At 28.7% G+C, this 19275-nt stretch overlaps 1 protein-coding gene across 1 annotated transcript in view; it reads right to left on the reverse strand.

The window, feature by feature from the left end:
• Nucleotides 1-364: 364 nt before the first annotated feature.
• LOC124372009 (luciferin 4-monooxygenase-like) overlaps nt 365-19275 on the reverse strand; it is a gene marked incomplete at its 5' end in the record, with an annotated part of 39909 nt that continues 20998 nt past the window's right edge. The window contains 2 exons of the mRNA XM_046830384.1: nt 365-1148; nt 2738-2903. Coding sequence (XP_046686340.1) covers nt 976-1148; nt 2738-2903 — 339 coding nt within the window. The remainder of the gene's footprint in view (nt 1149-2737; nt 2904-19275) is intronic.

Here is a 19275-nt window from a genome sequence, read left to right on the forward strand (position 1 = left end):
AAACTTTTGTTTTATTTTACTTTTTTATAAATGTTTTGTGTAGTAGCAATGAAGTTTTTTTAGTTTTCCCGAAAGTAGTTTTTCTACAAAGAATTCTTTTGCATAAATCGAAAAATCGATTCAATTACGAAAAACTGATCAGCTATCAACTGAAATCATTTTTACCTTATGTAACTTTTATGGATTTTGAAAATATTTTATAGAATATTTTGCATACAATTTTGAAACTCACTCAATCCTGTAAAATTAACAAACGGTTAATTGTTTATACAGCGAAAAATAAGGATTTACTTAACGTTTCGCACCAAAATATGTTTCAATCAATTTCACATGCTGAAACTTTTTTATTATTCGTTTGTATTATTCTGGGTCTTAAGTACGAATAGTATTATCAAATTTGAAGCAATTTTACGAAAACCTATAAACATCAAGTTTAGAAAATAAATATTATAATATAATAGTATTATAAGTTAGTAGTTTTGAATTAATAACTGTTATTACTATGTGATCATACAATGTATTTTTTCTCTTGTTGTGTGGTTGCAAGAACAATTATACTGACTAATTAGAGTTTTATACCTTCACTGGTTTCTGAAATAACAAAAAACACTTGCAGTCACATAAACGGTAAACGAAAAAAGCAACACCATCGGTAGCAATTGAGTGTTATGTCATCTTAGTCCATGAAAAATAATAAACTAATGTTGTGTAGAAAGCCCTCTGTTGCATCTTGTATATACTTCTTGTCCGTCATTTATTTATTGTGATACCGATCTTGAGACTAACTAGAGATTAACACATTTCAAACATGGATCAGATTAAACGGAAATATTCTATAATACAATTTTACATGCAAGTTCAACGTAAGAATTCTTGTAAAATTATTCTTTTTTCTTGTCGTTTTTAAAAATAATTGAGATATGCAGTATATTGCACTAATGTACAGAACACTTGTATCAGGGCACTGGACATGAACTAGTTTGTACTATTATGTACTAGGGAAGGATGTTCCGTAAGGATTTCAGAGAATGAGTCAGTCGAGGCATATTCTTTCAGTTTCTGACGCAAGACCTTGCCGGTGGCAGTTCGAGGTAACTCATCCAAAAACCGAACACCCCCTCTAAGTTTCTTGGTTTCGTCCACTTTCCCTGTAAAAGAAAAGAAGACTTACAACTTTAAGTCACATATTGCATAAAACTGTATTAATACTACTTGTAATTGATATGAATGTAATCTAATCTTTATGTATGTTTCATATAAGAGTGGCTGAAGCAATCGCCCTCCTGACGGAGTTTCTGAAAGAATTTTATAATTTTCTACGATCATGAACTCCAGAATTCTGCAATAAGTAAGGATATTATGACTACAGACCAACAATGTAATATTATAATCTGCTGATTAGAGCAGCTAAAATTAAAATAGATGATTTTTGTGGCTCACAAACAGTGCTTGTCACATAATGAAAGTGACCATGGCTTAGTACTTGGTATTTAAAAAGCGCATTATTGCTCTTATACAACAACCGATTTTCCCAAATTTGGTATCGTTGGATATTTCAGTTAAATTATCTAACTAAAATGTTATATTTTTTACTTTTATACGATATGTCGTTTTCAGGATATCTACGATTAAAATTTTTAAGAAGTCACCATTTTGGAACTAAGCCTTCTAAAAATTAAAATGTTTCTTTTAAGACTAATATATATATATATATATATATAGGCCAAATTACAACTAGCCGTTATATTAAACACAGTTAATTGAAACAAACACTTTAATTATTGTTAGGTTTCGAATGTTTTAATATGATATTTTGGTATATATTTCGTCCAGAAATAATACCTGAAAATATTGGTAGAAAGGTCTGGGACACTCTATATTTGTATGTATAGCCTTATGCAATATAACGTGTGCTTGTAAATATAATTTGTGCCGTAATCTTTTAAACATCCAGATTAAACTTAATACAAAGGTAATACTTACACATTGCTTGTCTGAGTTTAAAAATGCTTATCGAAAATAGTAACTATTAGGCACTGATTCCTATATTAAGTAAACAGTATTAAATGTATTTTTACTATCATTATTATTTCCAAAACAATATTCAAAAAAACATTCAACTCAAAGCATTATTATTGCTCACGGATCTTGCAATTGGTGGTATATCGCTTTAAATAGTTTAACCTTATAATACAATCTTATTCAAAGTATTAGACAAATTGTTAAATGTTGTATATATTTTTATCTTTCTCTTAGGCTAACTTTTGTCAGTTGATAGATATTCTAAAATAATTTAAAGGGAATAGATTACATGAATAGTGACTTGTTCAAAATCTGGTGTAGTTTGTCAATGGTGCTTGCAGGATACACGGTTTCTGTAAACAAGTGCAAGAGGAAGAAACATAATTTCCCTCTCTTTCACTTTCAATATTAAAATAAGGAATACGGGAAACATAAAAATACGACCATCTCCCCTTTCTTTCTTGTAGTGGGATAATGAAACTTCCCGTGGAAAAACACAAAAAGCTACGTAAGTATTACGTGGTGAAATTCTTCTCTAAATGTACCTACAATTATTATCCATTAAAAGAGTATAATATAAAACAATTTAGTGTTACTAAAATACAGCCTTAAACACTTCGTCTCATAAAAGCAAATTTTATTTTGTATGAAACTTTGCATTCAGAAATAAATAGAAATAATGTTTCTCAATTTTTAGGACATTAAGAGTACGTACCATTTACAAAGTCCATGATTTCCTTTTCTGAAACGTTATATTCCGGTATCCTCACAACAAATGCTGTGGCGTGGTGTATATCACAGGAATGAGGTTTGCCGACCACAGCCACATCCATAACTGAGGGATGTGAAATAATACTGTCTTCTAGTTCAGTTGGAGAAAACTGGAATAAAAGGTTACCGGTAAAATGTAGTTTTATAAGATGGAGAACTATCATTCGTATGTGGCCGCCAAATTCAACGGAGGAAGGAATCTTATGGAAAAATTATGGAAACATAGGAAAGGTGCTAATGCCTAATGTGTGCCTTTGTAGTCTTATCACGAGTCCAAAGTTGAGTATGCCCTGTTGTCACGCTAAAGAAAACAATATTCAGACATACTTAGGAGCCTATTACGGTAAAAAAAATTACCTATTCTGCTTTTGTAAAATCACTTGCAGTTCCATATTTACATGTCATATAATTTTGATGGTAACTATGTCTTTAAAATATGTATTAAATTAGTGATAACAAAAACTTAATATTTTCTAAAATAGTTACTTAAACAGAGTTTCAACCCCTTTGACAAATAGTTCTATATATATATATATATATATATATATATATATATATATATATATACGTAAGTAACTGCTCCCTTTCTGACGATTTCTATACGAAAGCGCTACCTTTCTGACGATCCTGGCCCATTCTGACGCTCATCAGAATAGGACATGGCAGTTATTAATTTATAAACGGAACTACGTATCCACGATTTTTATTATATGTTTTATGTTGTTTAATGACTTTTAACTATTTCTATGTTTTTACTTTATTCTTCAAAAGTAATAAGACTCTTTTATCCCTGAATAATTACGTCATGTTTTTCAGTTCTTGGACATAAGAGAAAATAAAGTATTGTATTGAGTTGCACAATTCTTCAATGCATTGCATTAAAAATTAGTAGATACAAAATAAATACAAGCTATGTTTTCTTAGCTTACAAAGACCTACTGTTTCATTCTTCTTATAGATACACCTCCTCCCCTACAGCTCATAAGTAGTAAACACATGTAAACAAAGTTATTTGGATAAATTTATTATTGATAAACAATCGAAATTGGGGAATGAAAATGTCACTTCTGACCATCCCCACACTTATCGTGATTAAGTTTGGGATTTTTTATGAAGCCTCTTTTAAATGTAAGAAATATCGAATTCGATAAAAATGCATACACCTACAAGGTATTTGACTGAGCGCCATTTAAGCTTAACTTTCATCATTATATCTCGAGAGCTGATTGAACTCCAAACTTGGAATTTTAGATATTTTTATGCCATTCAGTGTACTGGCAAAATTGATTTATGCCTGTCTGTTTGTCTTTCGCAAAGATATTTTGAAAACGAAATAAATGTCTTATAGACTTTAAATGATGTATGAAGCTTCATTTCTAAATAGAGATCTCATTGTTACTCTTACAAAATCTTACAGGGAATTTGGCTGAGCGACAGCAGTCTCATGTAGCTCAGGTCTTTTTAGTACAGTCTAAACCAGCACTTAGGACATTGAGGCCGCGTGCAGGTAGTTGCGTCCTACAGCTGCAGGCGCGTTTTGTAATTCAAATTGATTATACCTATGAAATAGGTTTTTTTCATACACTGTTAAGGTTTGATTTGTATAAATGCACTTTGAAAGTATTCATTGATTAAGTTAGCTTATAACGTTTACCATTGAAAAATATGATATATTACCACATCTCTTTAGTCAACAAACCTCAGATATACCGATTATCTGAAAGTGTAAATTAAAAACTATTATTAGAAGTTGTGAACCAGTAGTTTATAACCTAATAAACAATACATATATAACATATCTTTACAGTAAATGCGATTAAGACTTCAATGTCCGAGTGTTCATAGTTTACATTTAGTTTAAATAATATATATATCCTAATGGTCAAAATGATGCAATGATAAAACTATTGATTGCATAAATCATAAATATATTTGGACTTTCATATTTACTTTTTATTTTATAAACTCCGATGAGTAGTTTTATAGTACCCATCGATACCTAGACCTATAGTGTTGCCGCATTTTTACCAGTCCTGTTTTGCACGTGATTATATAAATAGTCTAAATATTCGATTTCTTGTATCTTTGGATACTTATAGCCTATAAACCACTTTAAGCATACAATTTTAGGCTTAAAAAATACAACTGCAGTAGGAATGGTCAAAAATATTTACAGCGTTTATATCTTTGTACTGCGAGATACCTGTATAAGGAAATTGTTAATGTACATACTTAGGTCCCATTAAGGTGGTGCAATAAGGCTGTTGGTATTATGATACCCCTGATGCTATTTCTAAATGCAGAAATATTTGTTATTTGTCTAAAAGTGGTAGGAATGTGAAGCATAATTTTGGGACATTATAACATGGCCCACAGAAAAACTCTTGAAAATAAAAATAAGAACCTTTACAGAAGGCTATAAATAAAAAATAACTAGATAGTGAAATTTCTATTTATAATAATGTCATCTCCTTATGTCATAAATTAATAACGGTCACTCCCTGAAGCTTGTCTTATATGCGTAGGCTACTATAACAATTTTTCATGTTTATGTTCAGCGGTTTATTTGGGACATTACAGAATTGTTTACATTTTGAACTTTCCATACCTGCAATTCCTAGTGGACTGATTAAAAATATTTTTATAAAACTGTCACTTTGAAAAAATTATTCTACTTATTAATTATTGTCACTTTAAATAAATTTTTCAAATTTATTTAATTTTTTGTACACAGTTAAACAGAATTGTACATTAAAATATTGTAAGGTGATCCTACTATCGGTACTTTGTAGGTCAATACTATCCTTCAATGAAATAATTTGGCTAGATCTTTCTAATTATGTTGCCGTTACCCATAATCCCCTTTAAACGAGTAGAAATGAAATATTTTTTTGAAACGCCTCTGTTTACGTGTAGCCTACAGGAAGGCACTACTATGATGCATCTATATAAAACTTTCCCTACTATGACCATTCTATGCTTAAAGGTGGATTAGCATTTGATGTTTGAGTATGGTTCCTTGTAGTGTTTAAAATATATTGGGTACTTTGGGATTATATCAACCACACCAGTATGAAGAACACAAAAATATAAATTTATAGAAACAAACATGATAGAATGAAACAACTCTTCAACGCTTACACTTTTTTCAATGAACTTAGAACGTCATAAAACGATGTAGTTGAGTAACAGAACTAACATTCCATCAATCAACAAGCATTTCCAGTTATTGTGATCGGTATTGTTGTCGCTGTTATCTTATCTTTCTTGAGAATCCCGATTACGGCAGGCCGCGCGGCATCACATGATTATTTAAGTTTTTTTGCACGGTACATAATTGCCTTTCCATTACAATTCAATTTATATTTCTGATCAGCCCCTCTAGAATTTGATATTTTACAGATAGGGTACTATCTCGAGGGATGTTTTTCTTTCGTCGAGGCACTCGCATTTTGGGTGGCGGAGTGTAATCAAGAATAAAAACAAGTTTTGTGTGTTTTTTTTTAATTAAGAGTTTAGTTCTTGTTTGGTAATGTTTGTTTTTGATGAATTTTTGTGTTTGGAGAAATGTAGGTGTAAAACACAGAAGTACAACAAAGCGACGCACCAGCAGCTGAACGGGCGGCGAGACTCTGCAATCACGTTATCTACTAGACCGCTCGACTTTGACCTCTGTCTGAGGATAGGGAGGGGTTTGCGATAAGACAATTCCTGTTTTTATATGGACGAAATATTGTTCTACTAACGCTAATCTAGTAATCAGTAGAAGCAAGATGTCAAATTAACGATTCATGTCTGGGTGTGGTCGTTATAATCCCAAAGTACCATTTATATTGTTATGTAAATTGATAATATAAATAGTTTTTTATAGGCATCATTGGACTAGTGTAGAAGAGATCAGATATAGGTTTTCAATGTCTGTACTTAATTACTATTATAAATACTATTGCAAAAGTAAGTCTATAGCTAACCTACAATCAATATTGCTTAGGTTTTACTTTTAAAACTAACTGTCTTTAGCGAGAAAATGCCTCGGTATTGATTGATAATAGCTCAAAAGGTTATGAAATTTGTATAAACAAAACTGTATAAGAGAATTTATTTAATGGTTTAAGACAACTGATCTTATAGTATGTTATCATTGGTAAAAAGGCAGAATTTTTCCAGTGAAAATTGTTATCTTTAGGAAGACTGAAGTAACTGCAGATTATGATAGTGTTACCAATATATCTAAGCAGCTCAGTGGCAGTGCACTAGTCTTACAATCTGTAAAGCCCAGGTTTAAATATATCAGTAGTAATATATTTTGCCTCCAGTAAAAACTAAAATTAATTTTTATTTAATAGAATATTAATACGAAGATTAATATAAACAGTTAACTTTTAAATATTACCATTGTTTGGACTTTTAAATAAAAATCGAATAAAAACCTATTCTATACAAAAATTTTATTTTAAAAATAACTTCATTAAATGAATTAATTTTTAAAATAGAAACTCAAGATTGAAATAAGATAGCTAATGTCACATGACAAAGGAGGGACATTCTCAGAATATCCTCCCACCAAGATGGAATTATAGATGTTTATATACATTCCCCAATTGGTACCCATTTATTTTTTATTGATATTATAAAATATTAGATGAGTATATTTGGAAGACACATCAACAATTCTTTTGTTTTCAATACTATTACCAGTTATGTGGGTTGAAATCATTGATAGATTACACTTATTTCTTAGAACATTTGATTATGGCAAACACAGGCATTTTAATTGTTCCAATTAATTTTGTTCAATTGATGGACAGTTTTTGGAGGTGCACATTGGGATGTTCTTATCTGTCACATGTGCTACTTTTTACGTATATGACTCATCAGATAGATACCATTATATACTCACAATCTAAAATTGTAATGAATAAATTGTGTGACTCTATGGGGATGATTAAATCTTAAACTAGTTTTTACCTTAATAAATGGAGGTAGACAAATCAACAACTTTGATTGCGGCCTGTATGTCATCTTTGCTATCGACAAGATTTTAAGAGAATTTCTAGTGGTAATATATATAGACATAAACTATATTGAAACATGAAATTTGGGATGGATGGAATTAATTTTTAAAAAAAGCGCTCACTATTAGCCTACATCGTTAATAATTGTACTGCAATTTTCAAACAGTAAAATTTACACTCTCCTTAATGAATTTAACAAACAACCATGTCTATAATGAAAAATGTGGAAATAAGATTGGTAAGATGAAAATTGATCTACAAAATGAATCTGTGTAGGGTCATATATCTGTACTAAATCATAAAATTAAGTACTTAGAGAAAGAATTTAAGTTTTTAAAAGATCTTATATATGAACAACTACAAATAGATGACTCAACTAAAGTGTTATTTGTTAATAAACAGAAAAATATGTCACAAAATTTCTTATAAAAACTGAAACAGGGATTACACCAGTAAATAAGCTAACTGTGGTCACTCATAGGTAGGGATATGGCAAAAGTTTTTTATGGAGAATTATCAAGTGGTTTTTCAACATTTGATTATGTACTTCCTGGTGCTGCTTGACAGGCAGTAATTGGTGCTTTAAAGACCAATCCATACATTAATAAACATTCAATAATATCTTGCTAGTTGGAGGCTCAAGTGATGTTGCAAACATTACTGACTATCAATACAGATATTTTGTTGAAGGTTTGATCAATATGATGGAAGATCAGGTGAAAGCACTTCAACACACAAGTATAATATTGCTCACTATGCTATACTGATATCATATTGTTAATATAAAATGAAATTATTAGATCAATTAACTTCAAAACAGAAAATATCTTTTATCATTTTAATAATGTATACGTATATTTTAAATCTTAAATATTTGGTGTCTTCAAAGACACCGTCATATGAATCAGGGGTTCCACATCTGTAGAAGAGGAAAACAAAATGTAAGTTATCTATTTGATTCATATAATTATTGAAGAAGCAACTCAGTTTGGAAAAGATTGTAGTGGGAAATAAATATATAAATAACAGAAAACATTGGAGTAATTGAGAAAAATATAAAAAACATTTTAAAAAATATGGGTTAACATTTACTCCCTGCATTTCTGCAGCTTTTAGTTGTGAAAGACAAATGAGTCAAATGATGGCAGAGAAATTTAAAAAGGAATTTGTAAGGTTCTGCTCTGATGATCTTTCTAATACACATTTAATGTTCCTGGAAACATCGTGTAGAAGAATATCAGCATAGTCATAGTCAAACTACTTTATTCTGTAATATGTACAAGGTACAAAGAATAGCGTCACTACAATGAAACTAAATACTAATATTTAGTAACTTAAATCACATAGTAACTTAAGTCATATATTTTTAGTAAGTCTTTAAATCAGGGATTCTCAACCCCATTCCTATAAACTATGTGAGTGTTATGAGTTTTATATAAGTTATAAACTGATTTTCTGTGGCCAAAATGATGTTTTTGAAAAATGTCTTTAGGTACTTATGAGAATATAAGTAACGGCTGTAAGCAAACAAATGGTAGGATATTTTCATTTATCACATAGGTATTAGTCAAATACCCTTCTTTTTTATTCAAAAACATTAAAGCTTTCATTGAAAACTACTCCAACTCAATTAAATTATAAATTAATTTTTAATCAATCAAATGATTAGCACAAACTTTCTGCAAATTCTTGTTAAAAACTACAATATATTCAATCTTAACATTATGTTTCTTGAAATCAAAACATGAAGACCACATGATTATCTGGTCTTCCTGAAACTTTATGCAAGTATGTATTATAATATTTTTTATGAAAAACTTCAGATTTTTAAGATAAAATCCATTTTATCCCAGTATTACTTAATAAAATGTTTTTAAAAAGAACCTTACAAGTTTAGATGAAATATGTTGAAATTATAAGCTATTAAATAGTTTAAAATATATTATATTGATTTCAAGTTCCATCTGAGGTTTCTTTAACTTTTTGGATTTAGATTCTGAATTATTAAATTAATATTGAATTAAAAATTTACTAAAATTAAAGAATGCTTCTTTATCATTGAATATCTTGTTTATTCAGTCCTATATGTTTAGATTACACCTTACCTATCACAAAAAATTAATATAATGTATAAATATAATTCTTATTCTTTTAAAAGTTCTTTTAAAACAACATTTTGTGTTTGTTTATTCATGGGTTATACATTCTGAATAATTTTACCATTAAAGTACTATCTGCATGTTTAGAATGATTTTGGAAGTAAAAACTCTTTTCATCACACCAACCTGATCAGGTGTAGAATCTGCCCTTCATCAGGGATCAACAAATTTTATCTTGCCAATGAGATAATACACTCATATAAGAATATCATTGAAGGCAAATCATAGTAATAAAAATATATACTATACCAAACCGTCCAAAAATTAATCTCGCCACATCAAGTCAGGAACTTCTTCATTGGCTCCAACACATGTCCAGTACCATTCCTTACCTATAGCTGAAAATGATAGCAGTGTAGAGATATACAACTATGAATGTCGAAAGGAAGTCACTCAGGAAATCTGAATCAAGTAATAAGTATCCCATGACATTTAATATCTCCAGGAGTAAGGGATTCCAATAAATATTTAAGTCTGGTTTAATATATTAATTTAATTATACAATACAAATGTACTTCTTTTAAAATAACTATGTATTAAACATTTCTCTCCAGTTTAAATTTGAAGTTAGGTTACAATCAATTATAAAAGAATAATCAGTTATAAACAGACACTTTTTTTCAAAATTAATATAAAATCATTGTGTATAATTACATAATTAAATTACAGATACAACTGAATGTAACAATTTACATAACAATCACATATCTTTTCTTATAAATAAGTTCTACTATGGTGTACGTAAGCACAATATAATAATAATTAGTCAATCTATTAATTAAAAATTATTCTATATTTAAATATTAATAGTATTTATTATATATTATAAAACTTATTACATAATGTGTCATAAGTTCTGTAAAATGATTTGAAATTTTGTAGTTGCCAATTAAAATTTACTGTCAAGAAACAGAAGTTTCCACAACTATTCAAAAAGATGTGAACACGAATAAAGATTAGTGAAAATTGAATACAACGTATCCAGACTAATTTATTACACACGTTGCTGTATAAAGTCATCTCAACATTAAACCATCCAAAGGATTTCACAGATTATCTTTTTGATTTCTTAAACCAATAGTATGTGTAGTGCTTACTAAAAAAATAAACATATTTTTATTTAGATCCCTTAAGATAAATAATTTAAATTTAAGTTCATTGCACTTAACCTTGTTAACAAAGTCTGTTTTGGCAGTCAAATCCGTGTTTATTGTTTTTAAATGTTTGCCAGGGGCATTCTAGCTGTTTGTTACCCTGGCTTTCTTATATTTATTAGGTACTCGTCTCATGGCACAATGAAGGTGTTAAATATATTGTATAATTAGTATTATAAATACTTTATTTCAACAGAGGATATTTTGTTGTGGTGTTATGTATAATATGAAATTTTCCCTTAAAACATATGAATTCCCAATAAAACACAGACTAGTATTATCGGTGTGTTGATTTATTTAAATATTGGTCTAGCTAAGAAATAATACAAATATACTTAAAGTACTATATAATAATAATAATAATACTTAAAGTAATATTTGCAGTTAAAGATGAAAATTATATGAATAACTAAATTTTACTGTAAATTGAATATTTAGTAGGAGTGAACTGAGATATATCATGAGATTATAACAATCAATAATACATTAATATATTCTTATAAAGAGTCGAAAACGTTTGAAAAATATATTTTCCACCAACAAGCTTTAATGAGTATTTCTCATATCTCATAAGTTGTCTTAACCTTAAATAAGTCACGTGAAGTAATCGACTGAAATGTAAATTTTATTTACTATCCCTTCCAATGCCATTCAAAATGTAAATGTATTCAAATACTAAAAATACATGTTGTACATAAAATTGAAGGTAAAACATTTGAATGTAGAACTTTTCATATATCAAGCCAAGTCATGTTGTGTATCGTTTTTACTGTAAAAAACATTTTAGAAAAACAAAATTATAAAAAATTGTTTCAAAATTATATAAAGCGTGTTTTTTACGGGAGAGGATTTGTCCTTATGCCTTTAAGGTCAAACTCCGTGTAAATTTTTGAACAGTTTCTTTAGCAAAGACTGACATATTTAGTCAGTATGATAAAAACGGGTGATAACCTTTGCAGTAAAAGTCACAAGTCCTATAGTCTAGGTATGTACCTACACTCGTGGTCAGATAACTTAAACTGCGCCAGCTTGTGAAATTATGACCAGCAATCCTGCGGTCTACACCTCGTACACCTTGTAGCCAGTGTTGCCCTTCGCCTGGCGGTCAGTTTTACGTGTCCAATAGGCGGGATTTCAACGACTCGCTTGTAGGTCTAGTGGAAGTGCATACCTGTGGCCTACCAATCAACAATAACACAGACCCAGTTTTTAAAACTGTAACCGGATTTAGTACTAGAGGCAGGACGTGAGTTGGATGACTATTTGGCTGACATTAATATGTTTCCAGACTTTTGGATCCAATCGATTTATTTTAAACAAAACTAGTTTTGGCATTAGGATATGACACATTTTTTACTCATACTATAAGTTTACTGTAAATAAAAAGTTTATGATACCTATAGCATATGAAGTCATTGGTATGTATCAAAAGGAGGAAAACGTATACATTTGCTATGAAACTAATTTATTTTACATTTATGTTAATGACCTCATTGAAATCTTGTAAATTTTCAATGCTATTTGAAGTGAAACGCTTCTAGATATAAAATTAGTAAAAATATAATAAACTGGAACCGACATTTTTATAAGTAATACAGTATAAGCCTACTACTATATAAACTGAAATTTACTTTGGAAACAAATAATAAATAATATAGAAGACTTTAACCAAAAATAAATCCCAAAACACGCTGTCATACAAATCTAAAAATTAGTACTTTAATCAAAAGTAAATCACAAATATCAGTGTTAAAAACATAGTCTTATTCCAAATTTTGTAACGATTAAAATAAAACGAAATTTCGTTAAAACCCGTAACATAACCATGCAGTATTGGGGATAGGATCTTTTATGAATTGTTATGTAATCTAAATACTAAAACACAATTGGAAAACAATTGGACCTACATAAACTTGGTTTATGAATAGAAAAGAATTATACAATTAAGACTCATACTGTGCATTTTGAACAACCACATTGTAGCATACATGTTAAAAAAAATAGGACATTTCAGTATATTATTTCATTTCTACATAAAGGTTAAATCTTTACAAAATTTTATATTACAACTACAAGTTACAATATTTGATTCTTAACATTTACAAAAATACAATATAAAACTTAATTGTTTCTTGTATCATAAAATCATTTAAGATATGCTTAACAAATTTAGTTAATGATATATATGGACTAATCCTAATGAATATGTATCTATAAATTAACTTTGGAATCAAACAATACATAATATAGAAGGCAATTACTTGTATACAAATCCCAAATACGCTGTCATAGAAATATAAAAGTATGACTTAAATTGAACATAGATTACAAATATAATGGGTAAAGCAGCCTAAATTTTTTGTATTTATTATCTGTTTAAGAGATTAAAAAAGATAATAAATAAAAAGTCTTGTTACCTTAGTAACACGTGTGGTGATTCGGATGGATACTTCCATAATAACTGTTTTTTTTTATATATTCCATATGTGAAAATAAAAATAATATGACCAAACATGGTACATAAAAAGAAAATTATTACATGTTATGTATGATTCCTATTGTGTATTTTGTACAACAATATATAAAAAATACAATGAAAATTAAATTTCTTTTACGAAATATAAAAAATTCCAACACAGTATTTTTTGGAACCAAACAACAAAAGAAAGACATTACTGTAATAATCATACATTATGTTACTTTGCATACATCAAACATATAAAAATTAAACAGACTATTTTATTTCTACGTGAATAGAAATCTTTGCAAAATATGTTTTACAACTACAAGTTATCACCAGTTTTTCATGTAACCAATCTCATATTAATTACGGCTAATTAGATGTCAGAAATGCGTAAATTATATTACGCTATACTACATAAATCACAAATTGCAATGTATAAAAAGAATGTGGTATTACAGAAAGTAATGTAACACAGTCTGAAGAACAATATTTGACTCTTGAGATTATTTTTTGTTAAGCTGTGTGATAAGCAGTTAAGCTTATTATAAACCGGATATAACAACGAATAAGCAACAAATTTAATAAGTTGTTGACTACAAACACAAATGTAGAAATCGTCCATGTGATTGATTTGAAACTCTTTACTATTGCTGCAAAGTAAGTAAAATTTAGATCTCTTATTTCACAATCTTTCTCATTCACAAAACAACTATAAACATTGTAGATGAGGTAGTTTCATTGTAAGTAAATTATGCCTAAAATATATTGAATTATATATAATAATAATAATACTAACTTTATTTTCCACCATTTACAAACAAATACAAAACAATATACATTCTTTGGAAATACACTGACCAAAAACCGGTAGCTGGTCAGCGTAACAAAAACAAAACAATGTACAAAAAATAAAATAAAAAGAGTCCTTTCCTAATAAAAATAATATTCCTGCCAAAAAGCTGCTCTCCATGACGTCTGCATCTGATTAAAACGTCCAGAGGCATATGATGAGATACAGTACACATTTATACACACATACATATAGTATACATAAATATAAAATACAATAGACAAAGTTGTCATTCACTAACCTAAATTCACAATAAATCTAATATATTAATTAAAAGTTTGGCTAATACTAATTACAAGGAAAAAATAACAAAAGTTTTAATAATGGTAAAATAAAATAAATTCTGAATTTAGTGTACTATTTGAAAAAATTAAAAATTGAATATTCAGCTCAAAACATTTGTTAAATCACCAATATTAAGATGTGTCAAAAGTCAAGCTTTCAGCATTTATAGACACATATCCTGTATTGACTACCATAAATTTTACCAGATTATGTTATAGATTAAAACAAAAAATGTTTGCCATATAATGTATAGCCCTGTCTAGCTTAGTTTTCTGTCTGTCCATATTGGGGGGTTTTTATTTGTAATAGTTTATATCTCAGTGATGGTTTGTGATATCAAAACTGAAACTATATACGTTTAATAGTCTAAACCGTCACATCTTAACAATTTGAGTGCCACAGCGTCGCCAATTTTGACTTTCCGTTTTTCGATAATATTTTATATAGTACAAGATTATTTTGGCCAAATAACCAGACAGCTGTATTCAATAGGTTCCAAACTATCAATAAATATGAGTTTTATGTTGTTTCTCTACTATTTATCTGTGAAACTTAGTTGTTTGGGTACTTATCAAGAAGCCACTATTTTTGGACGAGTTTTCCTTACCGGGGACAAAACCAATTATAGTAAACAACTAACTTTATTTAACCAATTTTGGAATTTACAAGTTATTACGACAGTCAATGAAATCAAAAACTATAAGAACAAACGTTTCATTATTCGAAAATGTCAGGTCATTCGTGTGTCTATTTGGAGACGATTTGGAGATAGGAAGTATAACTCATCGAGTATTATTCGATTCGTTAAGGAAGAAGGAACGTATAATGAAGTTTATTTTGATATCTGATAAGGAAAACTCGTCCAAAAATAGTGGGCTGTGATAATACCGAAGTGCCTGTGTGATGACTCAGTCTTCCAGTCACACGACGTAGCGGACGAGTACCGTGTTGCGTAACTGCCATTCTTGTTGTTTATGTGCCGATAACCAAGCATTTGAGTAAATAAAAAATAAAATAGTAACTTATACTGTATTTTAATGTATTTCTCTACAAAAGTAATGTAGTGTTGTGTCCAAGCGAAAAACGTGAATTTTCACTGTAAATATTATTAGAGTTATTATTTAGTAAACGTAAACTTTTATGTAAATATGTTAGCAAGTATTTGATTAGCAACATTTACCAATCATATTTATTTGTGTTATATTGATGTTTTATTAGATTTATTGGGAAAACTACATCATTACTAAGTAATTTCTAAACTCTGACAAATGAAGTTCAGTTTATAAAATGTCGGTACCGGGCAGCATTTTGTTAATACATATAATGCCATGTTTTAAAAAATACTAGAATAAGATATTACACGAGGGTTTCATTTTGAAGTATATGGCCTCTATCATGGTATAAAGAAAAACTCTTAAAAATACCGTACACACTCAAATTAGGTCGAAACTTAACTTTTTATACAAAAGTAAAAAACTTTTTTATAAATACTGAAATTTTTATAAATCATATTTTTATTTCTAACGATATGTATCATATTCTGCATTTAATAAAAAAAAACAACAACAAAATTATGGAAATCTGTTTGGTAGTTATTTTACAACAGCTTTTCCCCCCAAAAGTTTACAAATATGCGAAAAACAGTGTGGCACTTTATGCATATGCCTTCGGAATACACCCGTGGCACTCAAAGGGTTAAATATTCTTTAGTAATACATTAAATTTAGTAATATTGACGACGTAACAAAAACTGTGGCATTTTAACAATTTCAAGGCCTCAAAGCAAGTTCTATTTTAGACTGCATTTTGGTGTTGCATTGAACGTTACTCAACGAAGAATTACAAAAATACTTTTGACTTTTCAAATAAACCATAATTAATTTATTTAGACCGTTAGAAAATAAACAAAGGAAGAGCAAACATAAGTTGTTTAGTTGTGAGTGAGTAATCTTTTACCAATACAATTACATTCTTCACATATGCAGTGTAAGTTTAAGGCTCTGATCAATGAAATCATCCATATTTTAGCATGGTCTTGTAAATGAGCTGATTTCATTTAAATTTTAGAGCTGAGATAATAGGTAAAGAGTAAACTATTTTCCCTTATTATTTGTTTACCATCCACAACTATTTATTACTTAACACCTTTTCCCAAGAATAGTTAGACCATTAAACAAACAGAGCTTCAGTTCAATATCTCAAACCGCCACTGATATATAAATTATTACGAAAAACAATAAACGGAAAGAAATATAGCTAGCTTAAATACGGGATTTTATATGTTACAATGGTCCCTGAATATTGAAATAGTTTTAAGTAAATTACCTACTATGGAAATTGAAAAATTTTGTCACATTTCTGTCTGTTTCAATTACATATACTGGTATACTAGCTTGGGCCATTTACCTTGTTTAATTTATCTATAATGGCAACAATAAAAATGCTTCTTCACGTGATTCACTTCAAATAAGAGCCTGTGGCATTTTTTTTCAACTTTTGAACCTCTTAACAATTAATTGTAAAATAATATTTAGTTAAACATGTCTACTTTCAATTAAAAATTATATTATATCGTAAGCGTTTTCACTAAGTTTTCCATTATTACAAAGTACAAGTGAGATGTCACATTGTTGGGGCTATACATTCAAATGGAATTTTGCAAATAGATATACAGTATGTATTTTAATGGTACTCATATCAACTGACTTCCGGACCCCAAAATTTTATCTCTTCAAACTAAAAGTCCAATCCATTGGAAAATAATATGGCTATGACATACTTGTTATTCAATAGGTAATTGCGGGCAAAGCTACGAGTAAATGCTAGTTAATATAAAGATGTATATACATATTTTTGAAATAGGAATAAATATATACATATTTTAGATGTTATTATTAGAATATAAATAAGTTCAACTAAGGCGTAATGTATGCAAACTTACCTGAACCCTTTTTTCCTTTTATATCTTGACCAACATACATTTCTCTAACTTTCGGAGCCTTATAACAATCTTCACGAAAGAGCCCCTTTCATACTTTTCTGTAAATAAACCATCATATTAAAAAATGATCATAGCTGTTAAATCAGTGATAAATTAGATTAAGCATACATCAGTATTTTATAGTAACAGAATAACCGTGATTTGCTATGCTATTTGCTTATTTTACTTATTTTATTGTCTACCCGCTACTGCTGTGTATTAAATACTTTAATAAATAATTATTCATTAATTTTATTAGTGAAAGTCTTAAGTAAAAGACTTAAGTAAAAGTCCTAAAATTTCCCTGTACATCACATATTTTGCTACTCTCATATTGCAGAATCACAAGACTGTCAGGAGACATATGGAGGAGAATGTCAGGAGAGCCCCTTTAATATTATAAATATTGATTTTTCTTTTCTTTTTGAGGTAAGGTTATAAGTTTGTTGTTAATTTAGTATGGTTTTAAAGATTTCAATAGATTCAATTACTTTAAATTATCTTTTGTATTTCAAACACTATGGACAATGTTTTTTGGGTAAAAACATAAAATATGTACAATATTTAAATTCTAACTAATGTCATATTTCATTACATTAAGAACAATCATATCAAAGTTACTAATTAGATAAATTTCTTTCTAATTTCACACGTGCTTTGTGAAGCACATTAAATGTATAAATGCATTAAATACAATTATTGAATAAAGACTTTTTGAACCTGAAAGTCATACTAATGGTCATACATCTGTCGTTAGTACAGTTTTAACACTTTACGAGAAAAAAACATTTAAAATCATATTACTTAAACTTTTCACCTTTTCGTCTTTTATATTAAGCCCTAACTATTACCATTTGCTCATTATTTAATTCATCATAATTATTTCTTGTATTTTTTATTAGCACGTTGTATTTGTATTTATCGAGGATTGCAATGAACATATAGACAGTTAATAAATATATAAGGTTATCAATACTTCCACTATTAAAGTTGTATAATATTTGTGATATAAATATTATATATAATATAATAGTATTCTGCACATTTTGTTGGTGCCACCCCACTTTAAGGAGTATCCCCCAATATTTTTCATGTTTTAGAAACTTTTTCAATTGAAATGTCACAAGCTAAATCCTATATGTTATCCATAGAACAAAAATTCCTTATATTGTTTTGTATGTTTAAAAAAATAATTGTGAGAGTTTATTATTGCTTAGCGGATCTAAATTATAATTTCACCTAGTAATAAACTGTCGTGATTGTAGTAAAAGATTTTCCTTATTTCCGGAGGTAAATATTGCATTCACTTATTTTGCACTGCTATGTTGCAGTTTTAGACAGTACAACAATAATAATTGCTATTTGTTGTTAGTTGAGCCTTTATATTCCTGTATGAGAAATAACATTAGTAACAATAACCTTAAACTCACAACGAATATAAATACCGAGGTATATAGTTTGATACAAAGATAGAGACATGTATGTAAACTACAAAGAACAGACTTAAATTTTAAGGGTGTTCCACATGTGTATAATATGTAAAATTAACCATTATGTTATGGATGTCTATAAATC

This window comes from Homalodisca vitripennis, unplaced genomic scaffold, assembly GCF_021130785.1.
Source record: "Homalodisca vitripennis isolate AUS2020 unplaced genomic scaffold, UT_GWSS_2.1 ScUCBcl_2400;HRSCAF=7123, whole genome shotgun sequence".
In the NCBI taxonomy this organism is placed as follows: Eukaryota; Metazoa; Arthropoda; class Insecta; order Hemiptera; family Cicadellidae; genus Homalodisca; species Homalodisca vitripennis.